The sequence below is a fragment of the Solanum lycopersicum genome, chromosome 1 (assembly GCF_036512215.1).
Source record: "Solanum lycopersicum chromosome 1, SLM_r2.1".
Taxonomy (NCBI): domain Eukaryota; kingdom Viridiplantae; phylum Streptophyta; class Magnoliopsida; order Solanales; family Solanaceae; genus Solanum; species Solanum lycopersicum.
Window position 1 is genome coordinate 81,658,076 of NC_090800.1, and position 17,830 is coordinate 81,675,905.

Genomic DNA, 17,830 nt, shown 5'->3' on the forward strand with positions numbered 1-17,830 from the left:
GTTTCAAAATCAAACGATAAAAATAAAATGAGAAACTATACTCTATAGGAGCAGCGAAATAAATTTGCTACTAGCAAATTTTAAGTTTGTATTTATATTATTTTCTTTGTTTTAATTTATGTGACATAATTTGAATTTCAAAAATTAAATATATTTAATTTGATCGTAAATTTCGACATGCAATCTTTATATATTTGAAACTACATAAAAAATTATTATACGTCACAATAATTTACAACTTAAAATATTTGAACGAAATATGAAAAAATTACAATAAAAAAATTATTTAAATCTTAAAATTCGAAATGTGTCACAAAATTAAAAGAAAATATTACGATCAAATTTCAAAATTTACCGTAGAAATTCTGGGACATTATTTATGTATAGTTTTAGATTTTACAATTATAACTAAGTTTTAAACTTATGGCCAAAATAAGATCGTGGATATAAATATTCAATTAGCAATCTGAATCAAGTAAAGACACTCTTTAAGGTCATTCCGGTTAATACTTTGAAGTTTGAATATACAAAATTCACGGAAACAGATTACTAGAAAAAAATTAAATGACTATGTTAATTTTAAACGGAACATAGAGATAAACATTAAAATTTTCAATTTCAATCTTAAAAGTAAATTAATTATGCTAAATTTTAATAATTTTATTTATTAACTATTTAAATCAATCATCTTCTCCTTCTCATCCTCATTCTCCATTTCTAAAAAGATTAATTATAAGATGATAAACACTAAATATTTCATAATTTTGAATAGCAATCCTCCAATTGATTATTCGCGCAAAATGTCTATTGGCAATGTGTGTACATTTAGTCGAGTCATAAATGATAAATCGATTTACTCACGCAAATTCTAATTAATCTAACATATCAATTGCTAAAACAAATCACAACTCTAATAATTGTGGCCTATATAATATATTATAAATTAATAATAATATTACTTATTTTACTGTGTATTATTACGTATTTTGAATTTTATCAATTTTTTAAAATTAATTTATTTTGAAGGATATATTTTCTTATAAGTAGCAATTTGTTTTATAACGAATCAATTTAAAAAAATTTTTTATTGCTCCAACTTGAACTTTGAAAAACACATTTACCATAAAATTTCAAAAATTGAATGTTGATTTTTTTGTAGTATTTGAAAAAGATCGTATATTTATTTTTACTTCAAACTATAACTATAAGATATCATTTCACTTTCATCATTTTTTTTTGTCAAATACCCCTGGGTGTACGTATATTCATTAACTTGAGAAAGAATTATATATATATATAATTATATCTATTTTAAAAAATTAATAAAAATTAAAATATAAATAAACATTAAGCTAAAAAATCTTAATAAGCACGAAATTTTACATCATCTCCTAGTTTTTTCTTTTATAAAAATAAATTGTGTGGGAACAGTTTGGATAAACATTAGGCATTATGTAACAGTCAGCTCAACCAATATTTGTCTCCTCAAAAGGCAAAAACTTACTTGTCCATGTTTTGGCGGGGACCTCCATGGCTTTTCCAAATACTCCAACTATACTATCCATTATATCATCTACAGAAAAAAAAAAAAAAACTTTTGTTTGTATATAGATGATACATATATACTTAATCTCAGTCGTTCGTTCATGTTCTTCAACAACAAAGAGCATACTAGCTGATAAAGAAAGGAGAACCCCAGAATTTTCTGCTCTATCATATTTCATGGTAAGTCTTTTCGAAAACAATCTCCGAAGCTAGTGGTAAGATTCATCTACATTCGATTTTTCGCTCGTGGAATTTCACTGAGTATGTTGTTGTTGATATTTCTAGGATTACAGCATAGTCCTACATGCCTAAATCTTCTTTGTGTCCTGTATTGCATTTTTTGTATGTTTAATTTGTTTATCCAGTGTAAAATTCTCATTTGATATATATGCTTTGGTTTCTTACTATTAACCAAGAATTGAGCTCTGTATTGGCTTTTGTTGCTTATGTATGTGGGCTCTTCAGGGTGGTTGTTTTTTTGTGATGTTTAAGTGTAAAGATGAAATCTTTGTCTTAATCAATTTCAACAAATGTTTGGCAACTGGGTAATTGATGGAACGTAAATGATTAATTCTTAATAATAGAACTCTTTATGAAACAGTCTTTCTAGTTCATAAGGTAGGAGTAAGGTTTGCGTACACTTTAACCTCCTAGCTCCCACTTGTGGGCTCGCTGTTCTTGATGATAAAACTCTTTATGATTAGTACTATTTATTATTATCTCAGTAGATGTCTTCCCTAAGTACAGCTCCTATTAGTGGCGCAGCCAGGAATTTATATGAGAGGATTCAAAAATGGTCACATCTAGGATTTTAACCTATGACCTAAAGCAAATTTGGAACTCCCTTTGCCACTTTACTAGAACTTTTCATCACGTTGAGGGAGTTCGGTTTCTCACAATTTTCTAATTCCTCTCAACAGCTTATATATCACCAAAAAAGACTAGTTCTTTTTACCTGTTTGCACAGTGGGGATTCGATTGAACCCCTTTCTTCAAGCTAGCTCTGCCCTCGATTCCTACTCATGTCACCATAGTGGAATGAGTAATTGATGTTAATTTCTCCTTTTTGCAGGTTCATTGTTAATTTTGTTTCTTCGTGTGGCTATTGTAGATATTTGGGTTGTAAGGCATTTAAGTCGATTTTGCAGTTAGCAAATTCAAAGGGTAGATGTCCTCCTTATCTCTAGCAGTTGGGAATTGTGGAAAAGGTAGAAATGCAGAGAACCTGAGTTCTGAATTTGTGCCACACTCGTCTCTCGGGAGTGAGTTTCTTACCAAAAGGTTGTATGGTCTGAATTTGAAGGATTTGGGAAGTCCCAAAGTGAGGACGAGGAAGAAGTTTCGCATAGCTGCTGAAATAAAAAAGTGGAAGAAGCAAGATTACCCGTGGCATGGTGATATTGATCCAGACACTAAGACACCCTTAAAGTATCTTTCCTACTTTAAGCCTCTTGATGAGAAACCGAAACCAGTCACACTTGCCTTTGAGAAGCCATTGGTTAATTTAGAGAAGCAGCTTATTGAGGTGACTTGCTTACAAATGATGCTTGGTTAGGAACAATTGCATTTCATAATGAAATTGATCCACACTTATATTGTATGCCATGAACTTAATGTATTGCTGAAATAAACTAAGTATTTGGTGCAATGTGGCTACTTCACGATTATGGCAATAGAAAGGTAGAATCTCGTGGTACTGATAGTAGTTGCTAGAATCATAGAACTAATGCTTTATTCAAACTCATTTCTTATTCAGGTACGCAGAATGGCCGAAGACACTGGACTAGATTTCACCGATCAGATTTATGCTTTGGAAGCTAAGTATCAACAGGTAAATTCATCCGACTCTTACAAAAGGTACTTCGTTGTACAAGTATGTGTGTTTATCAAAATTTACGTTAGTTTGAACTAATATGATAAAAAGAGGGGAATTAACTTTGTTTTCCTTGTATTGCCAACTTATGATAATCAGTCTACTAAACATATAGTATTGTTCATTATGCAAAGCATCAGATTATAATGCTTGTACCTGTGCAAATATGATTATTTGACCAACACTTTCCTGTTCCATTTGATACATATGCCATACTTTCAGGCCCTGAGGGATTTGTACACTCATTTGACACCCATCCAACGGCTCCAAATTGCTCGACACCCTAATAGACCAACTGTACTAGATCATATACTAAATATGACAGAGAAGGTATACCTTGTGATTTTTTTCTCTTTTCACTATTGTTATTAGCAGCGTTTCTGACAACTCGAGGAATCTCACTCCTATATCATGCATGAAGTGGGTAGAGCTCCATGGAGATCGTGCTGGCTATGATGATCCAGCCATGGTGACTGGCATTGGGAGCATTGAAGGTAGAAGTTACCTCTTCATTGGTCATCAGAAAGGTAGAAATACAAAAGAAAACATCATGCGGAACTTTGCAATGCCAACCCCTCATGGGTATGCTTCAAGAATTCTCCTTCGTAGCATCATTACTAACTACTATCATTAAGCATTCGTGATTAATCTGTTCTGTGGACAATAACAGGTTAAATTGAAGTGCTCTTTTCATTAATCTAGCAATAAGTTAGGCTGAAGTTGTTGCTTGTTAGCCTTTCCACATGTTTCCAATTTAATTTTATTGCTTAGGTTATCAGGGTTTTGGAGAGTCTACGCAGCATTCAGTTGTTTAAAGGGGGAAATTATTTTATTTGATACCTTAAAGTTGGTTCAGTAAAAGGATGGATTGATAACTACTAAGTCTTTGCCTTGCAGCTACAGAAAGGCTTTGAGAATGATGAAATATGCTGATCATCATGGCTTCCCTATTGTTACATTTGTAGACACTCCAGGGGCTTTTGCTGATTTAAGATCTGAAGAGCTAGGTCAGGTGTGAGTTTTTACCTTGACGTTCAAATATCGTGTTATTAGATTGAGCTTAATTGGTCATGTAGAATCTATAATCACCTCCAATATTTTCATCTAGGGTGAGGCAATAGCCTACAATTTAAGGGCAATGTTCGGCCTGAAAGTTCCAATCATAACGGTTGTAACTGGTGAAGGTGGTTCAGGCGGCGCTCTTGCCATTGGATGTGCAAACAAGTTGTTAATGTTGGAAAACTCAGCATTTTATGTTGCTAGGTAAGTTTGGTTCATTTGTACTTCTTCCATAACTTTGTTTTGCTACTTATCTGACAATTTGAAGAATAAGAAAAGTTCAAGTTCAAAAGTAATTTTTGTGCCTGCAGAAATATAAGCAAGATATGAATTCTCGTCTTACTATATCGACCAAAAACATGTCGTGTTAGCTTAAAGACGCGGACACATTGTACATGTGTTGAGGCATAGATGTTGTAGTTGTTTCTTTTACACTTCTTGCATTAGTTCCTTGAATATATCGTCTTTGCTATATCTTTACAAAGTTTATGCTTCTCTGACCAGTCCTGAAGCTTGTGCTGCAATATTATGGAAATCTTCACAAGCAGCTCCAAAGGTATTCGAGAAAGTTGTTCAAGTTTGTGAAAAAAGTGGTTTAGCATTACTAAATTTCTGATTGAATAGGCAGCTGAGAAGCTGAGGATCACAGCTCAGGAACATTACAGGCTCCGGATAGCGGATGGAATTATTCCTGTAAAAACTCTCACCATCTATATACTTTTCACCTTTATACTTAATTTAATTTTAGGTTGGAAAAGATATAGAATCCATGATGAAGGTCCATTGCCATAATTCCATAAATGTTGGCTTTGTTTGTCATCTCTTGCAGGAACCGCTCGGTGGTGCACATGCTGATCCTTTCTGGGCATCTCAGCAGATTAAACATGCTATTCTCGATGCCATGGCGGTAATACCTTCTGTCTATGGAAACAGACCAAAGGCTAATTCTTTGTTTAGAAAAAAAGTAACTGTATTGACTTGTATGGAAATATCAGCAAATTACCAAAGGCCTTTCCACATTGTATCACGGATGGACTGGGGTTAGGCATTAGAATTTCACTTCTGTGGGATGAGATGGGATAGGATTGCAACGTATTGATCCAATGTTTGCTTGCTAACACTATCAGATGACAAATTTTAACATTTTAGGCCATTCCACTAGGTTAGGATTGACCTTAGTTGATTGATATACCAAATTCCAACATTTCTGTTATTCTGTATTTGACATGTTTTCACTATGGCTTCTTGATTCAGGAACTAGGAAGGATGAATTCTGAACAATTGCTTCACCAACGGATGCTTAAATTTCGTTCTATTGGAGGTTTCCAAGAGGGAATACAGGTTGAACCTGAAAGGAAGCGCAACATGAAGCTATCCGAGGCTAACACACCGCCTGCTGATTTGGAATCAGAGCTTGCAAATCTTAAAAAGAAAATTCTAGAAGCTAAAGGACCATCTGATCCTGTTACTATCCAAGTCCTTGAGAAGCTCCAAGAAGATCTTGACACCGAGATGACTAAAGCTTTCATAGCTATGGGCTTGGATGATAAGATTAAATCTCTTAAATTAGAGTTGCAAAGAGCTCCTATTCTGGATCAACCACTAAACAAGTCTTTGCAGGAGAAAGCCGATAAGATTATGCAAGAGTTTAAGCAGAAGTTGTCACAACCTGGGGCGTATCTTGGTTTAAAGCAAAAGCTTTACACCGTGAACATGGCTAGCAGGCTCATTGAGCTGAAGAACAAAAGTGAAAAAATAAAAAATGAAGTTAATCAGAAGATTCCAACAACTGTAAAAGCCAAGATAGACCGTTTAAAAGCAGCTTCAGAAAAGCTAAGAAATGGGGATTCTTTGGATACAAATCTTGTAGAGGAAGTAGAAAAAGCTAAGAAAGAGCTGAAGGATGTTCTAAGGTCAGCCAATCTAGAAATAGTCGGCACGCGCAAAAGGACAAATGTTGCTGTTCCTCCAGAATTGGAAGAGGAGGTGGCTAAGGTAAATGCAGAAATTAAAGAGGAGATGGAAAGAGCAGTGACTAGATCAGGTCTTAGCGAAAAGATTGAAGAGCTGAAGGCAGAGATTGTGAAGGACTCCAACTCAGAAAAGGTAAAAGAACTGGAAACTGAGATAAGGGAGGGTATTGCTGCTACCCTCAGTGTCACCCCAGTGAAGAAAAAGGTTGAAAGTTTGAGAGAGAAACTAGCATCACTCACCAAAGATGATGCGGAAAGTAAAGTCGTTGCAGAAAATGGAAGATGCTGAAACTAGCTCATGAGTGCTAGCTTGGATAGTAGTATTAGATTTTGGTTTTGGAAGAGTTTTTTCTGGTCCTCCTGAGATATTGTAAGTATTAGTGATTTGCACCTTGGAGTATGATTTTGTACTTATAAGTTGTAACATGTATATGGATTACAGATGTAAACTTTGTTAGCAGCAAAATATGTATGTCCATTTCCTTCTTATATATGCCTTTTTATTCTCTGAGATAGAGAATATTGACAAAGGAGCTATCCGCGGAGTAAGTTATCCACAATATGTATTGTTGGGAGATAGCAGATATTCGATGAAATAGTTGAGATGTGTACATGTACTCAAGCACGACCGTACTGTTTAGATTTTTTTTCTCCATGTCATTTCCACAAGATATGCCATGAACTTCCAAACATCTTCACAATTAATCTCAAAGTCATCTAAAGCTGCAACACCAATGCTTGCCTTCTTAAATTCTTTATGTATGCCTACATCAATAACAAGTACTACTATACTATGCATGGAATATACAGCATAGTAAAAATCTTACGTCGTGTGTTATTTTAGTTTATTTCACGTTCATTAGAAAAATATATATAAGGTATCATTTATTTATTAGATATTTTTGAATGAGCGCTATTAAGAAAAAGTAATTTCTATTAAGAAAAAGTAATTTCTTAATATAAAAAATGATTTTTATCTTTCTAATGCAATACTTATTTTGGAACAAATTTTATTTGCAGTAATATTTATTTTGAGACTAATGAGGTAACTCCTTTACTATTTTATTCAAATTTCTTACTAAAATGTTGTGGCCTATGAATAATGATAACCACTGCAAAAATAACCAATGTCTTTTCTAAGTAAAAGTTTTATTTTCGTCGTTCCATATTAGTCTTATAATTTGATATAAATAATTATATCAAATTATTTATTAAATTAAGATAGAATCAATTTTCTTTTTTAAAATACAAGGAAAATTTCAGTATTTATTTTTTTTTAAGAATAATCCAACAAATGTGTTTTCTTTTTATTCTTGATTTTAGAACAAAATCAAATAATATGAAACGGCGCGAGTATAATAATAAAGCGTCCACTGAATTCAAATTGAGTCCTATTTCAGTAAAAGGCCGGTGCTCAGTATATGCCAAATGCCCCGTTTCCGAAAAAAGCTATAAATACATTGACTGCTCTGTAATTTTAATAAATTTCTCTCTACGCCCTAGACACTTTTCTCCTCTTAAATCATTTTCCCCTTTTTCTTCTTCCATATCGATTTTTCCTAGAATTTTAGGTGGAATTTTCGTTGTGTTTCTCTATCGCCGTTGGTTGCCGGAGATCGTACATTCTCGCCCACTTACAAAGTTTTGTACATAATACTTCTTTAGTTTCTTCAGGAGACCTAGTTGGTGATGAATCCGAGACCAAGATTTCAATCGCCAGGGATGGGGGGCCGTGGAGGCGGCGGCGGCGGGAGTATGCATCCAAATACTAACCCAAACTTTCAACACAGAAATCCTCAGCAGTACATTCAGAGAGGGCCAGCACCCTATCAGCAGCCGCAGCCGCAACAACAACAACAGCATTTTCAGAATCAGCAAACACAGCAGTGGCTTAGAAGAAACCAGTTGCCATCTCCCGATTCCACCGTTGCCGAGGTTGAAAAGAATGTACAGTCCGAAGCCGTTGACCAGAGGTAGGGTTTCTTTTCGCCCTTCATTCTCACTTTCTTATGCATAGAATCTAGGAAAAAGTGTGAGATTTAGAGAATTTGTAGTATTTGAGAACCCTAATCTGTCTTACAACTCAAATTATTGAGTATGGTAATGAAATGAGCCCGATTAGAGTGCACGGATAGGGGATTCACATAGTCTCCCCTAACTAGTTTGGGATAGAGGCTAGTTTTTGTAGTTGTATCATGCATAGAATGTAGACTTTGCTGGAGGAGTTTAAAGTTATAGCTGAACTAGATTTCTGCTTCAGATCCAGACATCAGCTATTTTGTGGATTACTTTACAGCATGATTGGCACTTTCCACTGAATTAGGGAGCTTTTGTTTGTATATGAGTGGTAAGTGAAGAAATCTGTCAAGTTAGAGATATCGGTTGAATTGTTGTTTTGGTGGGTGCTGGTCATGGTATTATAGCTAGCTGACTTGCTTGTAAAAATCACCGTGTCTTACCTTGAGTCATCATGTGGGGTTGGATTATAGGGAACTTATTGATGGATTGAAAAAAGAAGGTTATAAATTAGTAGGAAAATGTTAAGAGGCTGTGATCGATTTTCTCCTAGTTTTCTGATTTTGATTTTTTTTGGGGTGGGGGGTGGGGATGAATATAACTAACCTCAAGCTAGAGTATTCAGCCATTTTGGTTTCTCAACTAGACTTAGTAGACCAGAAATCTCAAGATAATCAGAACATTGCTTGTTTTATTAGTTTAGAGGGTGCCAATGCAAGATACTGGCAAGTCTAATCTTCTTCAATGCAGTAATGCCTATTTGATCCGTGCAGCTATCTTATCATGTTGGCGTAGCAATAGGCTTGCGATATATTTCTTCCTCTTAGATTAATTTTATTCGCCTGTGTTGGACATAAAAAAGTTCTCTTGTTACATTGTGGTCCACATACACCAAATCAAATTATTGTGAGACTCAGTGTTATCAAAGGCAAAAAGCACTAAAAAGCTTTTAGGTTCGTTGGGGTTTAAGCCAAATAAAGTGTGGGCTTATATGAAAAAAGACGCAAAGGGAGAAAAATAATACAAATCTATATGTCTAGTCCAAGTCTAATAATTATAAGCATGACAAATATATGACAAAAGAACTTGAAATTTTTTTTTATGATAAAGTGAAATCTCAATTATTTAGTGTCGCTACTTCAGAAGAGGCTGATTGGCAAGGAAAAGTTTGCCTTAGAACCTTGAGGATGATACTGAAGCGCACATAAAGCGTGGCAAAGTGCTCAACATGTTTTGATCCTCGCTTCAGGGCTTAAGCGTGCCTTATACTACACTGATCTGAGACTGTCATCGCCTTCAACTGCTAACAGGATGTGCTAGCATTTTGTGAAACCAGATTATTCCTAGAACGACTCTAAGAGGACTGTGATTGAAGAGATTGTTGTGAATCTCATTATGATGACTGCAGACAATGTATTCAATGAAAGGGGACAGAGCCTTAGTTTCCTCATTTTACACAAGTTATTAATATTGGACCTTTCAAGGGGCCGGGGGACCAAAAGATTGCTTGCAATTTGGATGAGACTCTAGATTCGATATGGAAATGGATTGTTAGTATCTTTTTATTAATAGGGAAAGGAAGATTTATTTCTCCTATTGATGGCAAACGGTAAGTATCAAGGGAGGATTTTTGTCCTCTCAAAATTTACATTTGATTGGTAGAATTTGGACGTTTTTGAGTTTCATTTATCACGAGTTTGAATTATTTCATTTATTCTGTCGAACATTTCTTAAGCTGTAGTGGGATTAATGATCCTTTTCTTCTCTTTTCCCCTTTGTTCAGTTCACAAGAATGGAAGGCTAGATTGAAGATACCACAACCTGATACTCGATACAGAACAGAGGTAAGTTGGAATTGTTCTCTGTCCATGTAGTTCAATCCATTGTATTCTCTTTGTGACAGCATGATTGTCGACCATGTTTGTTCTGTTTCTTCCCAATATCAATTTTCATCCATCTGTATCATTCTCATACAACACAAGGTATCACATCCTTCATAGGCAGTTCCGTTACTCAATTGTTACCGAAAACTTGAAACCATAAGTTACATGCCATAAGAAATGAGGTGGCCTTCTAGCATTCTCGTAAACTATTAGCTTGAGACTTGAGCCATGAAATTTTGTCATAGAGAGCTTGCATATAAAAGAAAAAATCCTGCAAGTGATCTCCATTGTGATGGACCAACGAAGAAAGTAGGCTATCTTTTGGGACAAAGGGACTGATGTTTCTATAGCCGGGATTTTTCCTTAGTTAAGCAGTTCAGCTCGTGTCTGTCATTTTTCCCTTTTTGGCATTCCTTACCCATGACATTGTTGATCTAACTCTCTAACTTGAGGACCTCTTAAGCTCTCTTGTGCCTATAATTTAATTCATTAGGAGAACGAGATCATCTGACAGTTAACTGGAAATACAAAAACAAAATTGCTTATGTAGAGTTACTGAAGGATGTCTATTTCTCCCATAAGTGCTAGAAATTGACGATATTCATATGATAAGGTAGTCTACATTTCTCATCATCTACATGATTTAACAACCTTCACCTCTAGGAATCTCTGGTACTTACATGTCATGATTGTATTCTAGGCCGAGCACAACATCCTTATGAATTATTTATACAAGTGCTAGAGCCTATTAGGTTATTCGTTTGATGTGTAGCGTTGCATTTTAATTCCATTTGTATAAATCTATACATATTTTAACAGTAATTTGATGCACAATATGTACTCTCCCTCTCTGTCCCATTTTATATGATGTAGTTTGACTCGATTAAGTTTAAGAAAGAAATGAAGACTTCTTAAAGTTGTGGTTCAAAATGAATGATAGAAATTTGTGTGGCTGTAAATCATTTCATTAAGGGTAAAATAGACATTTATAGTTATAGTTACTTAATATAGAAATGTGTCATTCTTTTGGGAATTGACTATAAAGGAAAGTAAGTCACATAAATTTGGAAAGAGGGAGTAATTTTAGGCATGACATTTTGCTCACGGATTGTTGAGTTGTCCCTTATCAGTCCGCCTTCTTGATGTAGTTTGTTTACTCCCTGATTGTTTTTCTTTTCTTTTCTGGATCTGGGAGAACTGCTGTAATTATTTAATGTTGTTTATGAGGTTATTTCTGGTTGTTCTGCATTATTGATTGTCTTCACGGCTACTTACTAAAAAAATGATTTTTTTCGCTGCTACTTTTTCTTACTTACAGGACGTGACAGCAACTAAGGGAAATGAATTTGAAGACTACTTTCTTAAGCGCGAACTGCTTATGGGAATTTATGAAAAGGGATTTGAGAGACCATCGCCAATCCAAGAGGAGAGCATTCCAATTGCGCTAACTGGTAGTGACATATTGGCTAGGGCCAAAAATGGAACTGGGAAGACTGCTTCCTTCTGCATTCCTGCTTTAGAGAAAATTGATCAAGACAAGAATGTGATTCAAGGTTTGTAGCTAAGCATTTACTAGTAGTTATACTGTGACCTCTCTAGTGCTTGACTGCTTGTAAAACTGCAACTGAACTAAGCTTTGCATACTAGTACATGTTGAGTAGCTAGAAAAGCTTTTGCATAATCTGGCGTACAGATACTTTACTAAAGGAGTTGAGTACGTGAATTAGGCCTGAAATAATTTAGGCCCTTCAAGTAAGAGTAGTCAAAAGCTCAGAAAAATGCCAAAGTTTTTGATAACCAAAAAGAAGAATACGCAACACACTAGGAGAAAATGAAATATATAGGTAATGCAACAAAAAATAACTACAAACACAAACAACAACTAGTTGGACATAAGAATTGACATAACTATAATTAACACTCTGTTTGGATGGTTGTTACTTATTGCTTCATAATGTATTGTATTGCATTGTATTGTATCGTAATGTATTTTTTCAATGAATACGATGTTTGTATAGATTGTATCATTCTTTGTAGTTACATAATGTCGCACATCAACAGTTTGAATGATAAGCCTATAAGAAAAATAGAGTACATGGTAGAGCTACTCTGAAAAGGTAGGGTAAAAGATAAAATATGATTATTAAATAATAAGTAAAGATAAAATGAGAAGAAAATATGAAGGTAATGACATGATCACACTAAATTGTTGTTACACAAAATGAGACTTTTCGTCGTCATCTAACATTCTAACAGTAGATATAAACGACACGATACAATAAATTTAAGTAACAATCAAAACATACATTGTATTTAAACCAACAATAAAACACAACGGGTAACAACTATCCAAACAAGGTGTAAGTGAAAAATTCAGATCTATCAAGGTTAGAAACCGCCTTAAATTTCTGATTTAGATGAAAAGATTTAGTTCTATATTATTTGGAGCTAGTTTCTTATGCTAAAATTTTAAATTCTTAATAAGTACTAAAAATGTATTCATAACACTTTTTAACAATTTATATTAGCTTACAAACCATATGTATTGTCTATTATTTCATTCTTAAAAACAGAGACAACAGAAGTGAGGTGCAAACCTCTGATAACCTTTCACAACAAGTGGAATCCCATTTTTCCTTTTCATGGGAATTGCAGTGTAATGGTTTTCATGTATGCATATTACATTTAATCACCTAAAGTCCTGATTCAAAGATCCCTTTGAATCAATTCTATGGTGTTAATTGCACTGACGATTTACAGTTCTGGAAGATTAGTAATTACTTGTAAAAAATATCACAATTTTTTGAACTTAAATCCAAACCTATGCTTGTAAAACACTTGTTGTCAGAAAGAAGGAAAAAAGGTTCTTGTACATACATGCATATACTGTATGAAGTTAAGTTCAATTTTGTTTTGACGCTCAACAGTTTTTGAGCATAATCTTGGGCTGGCTTATTTACTGGTGATCTAAGTTAATGTAGAGCCATTTTCAGATTGACAGTTGCACGTTCCATGGCCTCATTAATAATGCAAGTATGTTACTCAGATTTAACAAGTGTAATTACTAGACCATATTGTCTCAACGCTAACCTGGTATGTCAAGTTTTAGCTTTAGAAATATGTGTTGCTGGCCTTCTCCTGTCACATATAGTCTATGTTGTACGTTACTTTGCTACACATGAAATATCGTGCTGTGAATATCTTGCTTTTATTTTGGTTAGGTGCAAGCTATTCTTTTGTATAGTGTGCTGTGATAGAGCTTATAATTGGTCCTAGCATAGTTTTTGCATTCCTGCAAATTAAGAGGAAATGTGTAGTATTTTCCCTAGTTGTGCAACTATAGTTTACTCTGTTTTAGTTCGTTTCTGACTGTTGTTCGGTGCTTCCATATGCAGCTATTATTCTTGTCCCAACTCGAGAATTGGCCCTCCAAACATCTCAAGTTTGTAAAGAACTCGGGAAGCACCTAAAAATTCAAGTCATGGTTACCACTGGGGGGACTAGCTTAAAGGACGACATAATGAGACTGTATCAGCCAGTTCATTTACTTGTTGGTACTCCTGGAAGAATTCTTGACCTTGCAAAAAAGGGTGTGTGTGTTTTGAAAGATTGCTCCATGTTTATCATGGATGAGGTAATCCTCTTGAGTATATAAATCAGAGTATTAATGCCCGATTGTCTCTTGAAGAAATGTTTTGAATGCTCAAGTGATGACAAAATGCTTAAATTCTTTGATAATCTTATATTAACTATAGGGTACACTTCATGTGCAATATAGGTCAAGTTTTAATCAATTTAAGATCTCTGGTGCACTCAGTTTTATTTTTGATGTTGAGAAACTAGCACTGACTTGTCTAAGATTATTTATGATTCTAACTTACAATCTACAAAGTCTTGATGCAAGTTTCTGACATGTTGAGAATTTTTTTGCAATGGCTACCTTACATGAGTTAATTGGAATTGGATAAACTGTTTCCTGCTTGCCCTTGCTGACCTCTTTTTCTTCCTTCCTAGCAAGACAACATACACAATTGTAAATTCAACAGTCTTTACTTTTGTCCTTCAGGCTGATAAGCTTCTTTCACCAGAATTCCAACCTTCCATCGAGCAGCTGATCTGCTTCCTACCTGCAAATCGCCAGATTTTGATGTTTTCTGCAACATTTCCTGTTACTGTCAAAGACTTTAAAGAAAGATATTTGCACAAGCCATATGTTATCAACCTCATGGATGAACTTACACTCAAGGGTATAACACAATTTTATGCTTTCGTTGAAGAAAGACAGAAGATTCACTGCCTTAACACTCTCTTCTCAAAGGTAGTCCTAGTTTTACTATGGAGTGTAGGTGTTAAAATTAGTGCAATGTGCACATGCTAACCAATTTCTATCTTCTTTCCCGTGCAGCTTCAAATTAACCAATCAATTATTTTTTGCAACTCTGTAAATCGTGTGGAACTTCTTGCCAAAAAGATTACTGAGCTGGGCTATTCATGCTTCTACATTCATGCTAAGATGCTTCAAGATCATAGAAACAGGGTGTTTCATGACTTCCGCAATGGTGCCTGCAGGAACCTTGTTTGTACTGGTATGATTAATGCATCTGTTTAATTAGTACGGTTAAGTATTGATGTGTTCACGTGTTAAAATATGAATATTAGTATTCATTGTTATCTATTGGTACTTATATGTACATAGTAGACCTTTCAATGGTGTGGTTTATTCTATAATTTTTCTCTTCATAATATGTTCACATAGGCATATATCATGAGAAATATCGATGCCCGGTGTATAGTTGTGTAACTTGTTTGGTTACAACTGCCCATTGTTGGTTCATATTGCATGTACTTATCATCTGACCAAATACAGTGCTGTATGTAGTTGCATCGTTTTAGTTGTTGAATGGCTCTTTTGGTTAAGTCTTGGTTGGGGAGTTGCGTGGGGTGGGGATTAAACTAGATGCTACTTGAAGTTAATGCATTTCCTTGCTGGAATCTGTGGTTTTACTGATATCTATTCCATGTGGTGATATTCTTGGTGTTGCTGAGCTATCTTACGTGGTACGCCATCCATTTGTTTATTTTGTAATGAGTGATTCTCACATTGTTCTTAAATGATGAATTTTGACTTTATCTTTCATGATGCATAACTTTATTGATTCTTGTTCTTTTACGAGGATCAGCATGTATTCCTGTGATACAATGTCTATTTTGTTAATTATTTGATTTGGTAACTTACTGTTCTTTCTTGATGGAACAGATTTGTTTACTAGAGGAATAGATATTCAAGCAGTTAACGTTGTTATCAATTTTGATTTCCCTAAGAACTCAGAAACGTATTTGCACAGGGTATGCACTACAGTCTTTGATCTTGTTTATTGACTTATCTATCTGTTTGTGCTATATTCTCAGTGATAATTGCTTTTGCAGGTTGGACGATCAGGGAGATTTGGACACCTTGGTTTGGCTGTTAGCCTGATTACTTTTGAGGATCGCTTCAATTTGTATGCATTAATTATGTTCATTTCTTTTAAGTTTCCGCTTGCTGGTTTCTGCTGATACTGATTGTATCTATCTGACTGACAGGTATAGAATTGAACAAGAATTAGGAACAGAGATCAAGCAAATCCCTCCACAGATAGATCAAGCTATATATTGTCAGTGAACCAGTTAGCTGTGGTTGATGGTGCTGCAAGTGGGTAAGTATTTATAATAGAGATGCTTTGTATGCAGTTTGTTAAGTTGCTGGTTATTGTTTCCCTGAGGATTTTCGATATGCAGACCTGACAGTTTTATCTCTTTTGTCAGTTTTAGTAGCCCATCAATCTTAGGTGGTTTAATTTACTTGCATTGGAGGTTGACTGATACTTGGAATATTACTTTCTTATTCCTGTGCTTTTTACAAAAATAAATCTTCTCTTTTGATGTGTAGCCATACTCCATATTGGAAGTTGGGAGGAGCAGGAGTTTAGCACTTTGTTTGTCTCATTTTATGACTAGAAGCTCCTCTTGTTTTTCTGAATGATATTGTTTGCTCATTTGCATAGGGAACATGTTTATTTCACCCAGATGAACATTTTCATGATTAATATTCTTTACCTTTACCAGCTCAAGCTTTTCAACTCTAGAACAGTCTACTCAGGAAATTTTGGGTTGGAGAATAGATATAAAGCTGTGTATGAGTGCTGGTTTTATTTTTAACCATGTGTTGTCTGGAATGTTTTGAACTCTGGTGGTGTTATTTTGTGATTAGTTGAGTGCTGTTAAAATGACAAGAATAAGGAAGGTAGGCAAAACGAAGAGGAGTTTTCAAAACAGAATCAATTAATTTATGTAATGTCAAGCTTCAAAAGTTCTTGAAATGGCAAAAGACAACATCATGTTAAGTTGTTCTTAGCTTTTTGTTTCGAGTTATCTTATCAGGCTTGTTTTGCTGATCACACTTAACTTTTACCTTCAAAACAAGGACACAGTGAGAGGAGAATGAGAATAAATTTTTCTGAGCTCATGCTTTCTTGCAGAGATGCCAGATTTCACTTTCTAAGGGCGTGCAACTCCAGAGTTCAAAAGAGGAACTTGGCAGATTCATGGTTGTGGAACAACAAAAATGCATATTAGATGTCAGGCTTCTAATGACTAAAGAATCAAATGGTACATATTGACACTCAATCGGTCCTCAGTAACTGCGTCTATCTTTGTGGGCATCTGGATTATGTAGTATTTGGCACTTGTAGTTGTTTCCTTTGCTCTGTATGTCTGTTGGAAACTGTCAGAGTATTTAGCCTTTTCTTCGATCTGTGTTCGTGTGCACATGGGTTCAGTGTTTGGGCATTGTCCTGGAGAAGTGGTGCTTAAGGATATAATGGAACATCTTAAATGATGGAAAGGAGTTTGGCTGAATTGATTGTGAGATGAGGATCAGATATCCAATAAATATCCAACTGCACTTTTGTTTATCGAAGTTTGTATAGCCAGTCTTTGAAGGGCTCTGCATTTTTCCGTTATAGCTTTTTCTCTTGTTTTGTTATGTTTTGGAACACTTGACAGTGTTGCTTTTTTCATGGGTGTAGTAGTCAATTTGGCTGATTTTGAAGAGTATGATCCTAATGTAGTGCTTTGTCTTTGTTTCTTGTTGTGTGGTGGATACTGTTCTCCTTTTCTGGTATCTTAAAAAGGAGAATGTTTTGTTGCCGAAGAAGTTGGTTTTTTCCCAGCGTTAAGCTGTGCTGCAAAATGCAGTCCTTTTCCCTACCACAGTAACCACTACCCGATGGTCTATCCAAAACAACCTCACTATATTTGGTTTGTTGATGTTCCTGCTGTGATGACTCGTTTGAGTCCTTAGACTTCAAAACTCTTTGCATCTTTTGACGCTACTATATGAAAAAAGCTCTTTCCATGAAGGTACAGTTTTTATACAGGATGGGAGCTTTAACTCCGTTATCTTTTATCTGGTAAAGTAGTGTGAAACTACTTTTCATGCA

The 17,830-nt window shown here is 34.9% G+C and overlaps 2 protein-coding genes across 12 annotated transcripts; both read left to right on the forward strand.

Moving 5' to 3' along the window:
* The first annotated feature begins 1,434 nt into the window (after nt 1-1,434).
* Nucleotides 1,435-6,939, forward strand: LOC101248139 (acetyl-coenzyme A carboxylase carboxyl transferase subunit alpha, chloroplastic). Of its 11 annotated transcripts, none has more exons than XM_010327920.4 (11): nt 1,435-1,725; nt 2,618-3,070; nt 3,302-3,376; nt 3,641-3,748; nt 3,840-4,000; nt 4,316-4,430; nt 4,527-4,681; nt 4,982-5,033; nt 5,102-5,170; nt 5,307-5,384; nt 5,732-6,939. In XM_010327920.4, the coding sequence occupies exons 2-11, from the start codon at nt 2,714-2,716 to the stop codon at nt 6,737-6,739; spliced, it is 2,178 nt and encodes a 725-aa protein (XP_010326222.2). In that variant the 5' UTR covers nt 1,435-1,725; nt 2,618-2,713; the 3' UTR covers nt 6,740-6,939. The 11 variants fall into 11 exon arrangements, with proteins under 11 accessions (XP_010326222.2, XP_010326233.2, XP_069143731.1 ...); XM_010327931.4 differs by having other exon boundaries at nt 1,439-1,725; nt 2,657-3,070; XM_069287630.1 differs by having other exon boundaries at nt 1,446-1,725; nt 2,618-3,225.
* An 897-nt stretch (nt 6,940-7,836) lies between these two features.
* On the forward strand, nt 7,837-17,544 carry LOC101253227 (DEAD-box ATP-dependent RNA helicase 8). The gene is made up of 10 exons (XM_004229855.5): nt 7,837-8,423; nt 10,250-10,310; nt 11,668-11,902; nt 13,745-13,983; nt 14,416-14,667; nt 14,755-14,935; nt 15,607-15,695; nt 15,777-15,850; nt 15,933-16,045; nt 16,868-17,544. Exons 1-9 carry the CDS (start codon nt 8,140-8,142, stop codon nt 16,009-16,011), a joined length of 1,494 nt encoding a protein of 497 aa, XP_004229903.2. The 5' UTR covers nt 7,837-8,139; the 3' UTR covers nt 16,012-16,045; nt 16,868-17,544.
* The last annotated feature ends 286 nt before the right edge of the window (nt 17,545-17,830 follow it).

Excerpts from the sequence above, each read along its gene's own strand:
- LOC101248139 (XM_010327920.4), top strand. The coding sequence starts at position 2,714 with ATGTCCTCCTTATCTCTAGCAGTTGGGAATTGTGGAAAAGGTAGAAAT. Across the intron at positions 3,377-3,640 it reads TGGAAGCTAAGTATCAACAG|GCCCTGAGGGATTTGTACAC; the intron begins GTAAATTCATCC and ends CCATACTTTCAG. Across the intron at positions 3,749-3,839 it reads TACTAAATATGACAGAGAAG|TGGGTAGAGCTCCATGGAGA; the intron begins GTATACCTTGTG and ends TCATGCATGAAG.
- LOC101253227 (XM_004229855.5), top strand. The coding sequence starts at position 8,140 with ATGAATCCGAGACCAAGATTTCAATCGCCAGGGATGGGGGGCCGTGGA. Across the intron at positions 14,668-14,754 it reads TTAACACTCTCTTCTCAAAG|CTTCAAATTAACCAATCAAT; the intron begins GTAGTCCTAGTT and ends TTTCCCGTGCAG. Across the intron at positions 15,851-15,932 it reads TTTGAGGATCGCTTCAATTT|GTATAGAATTGAACAAGAAT; the intron begins GTATGCATTAAT and ends TCTGACTGACAG.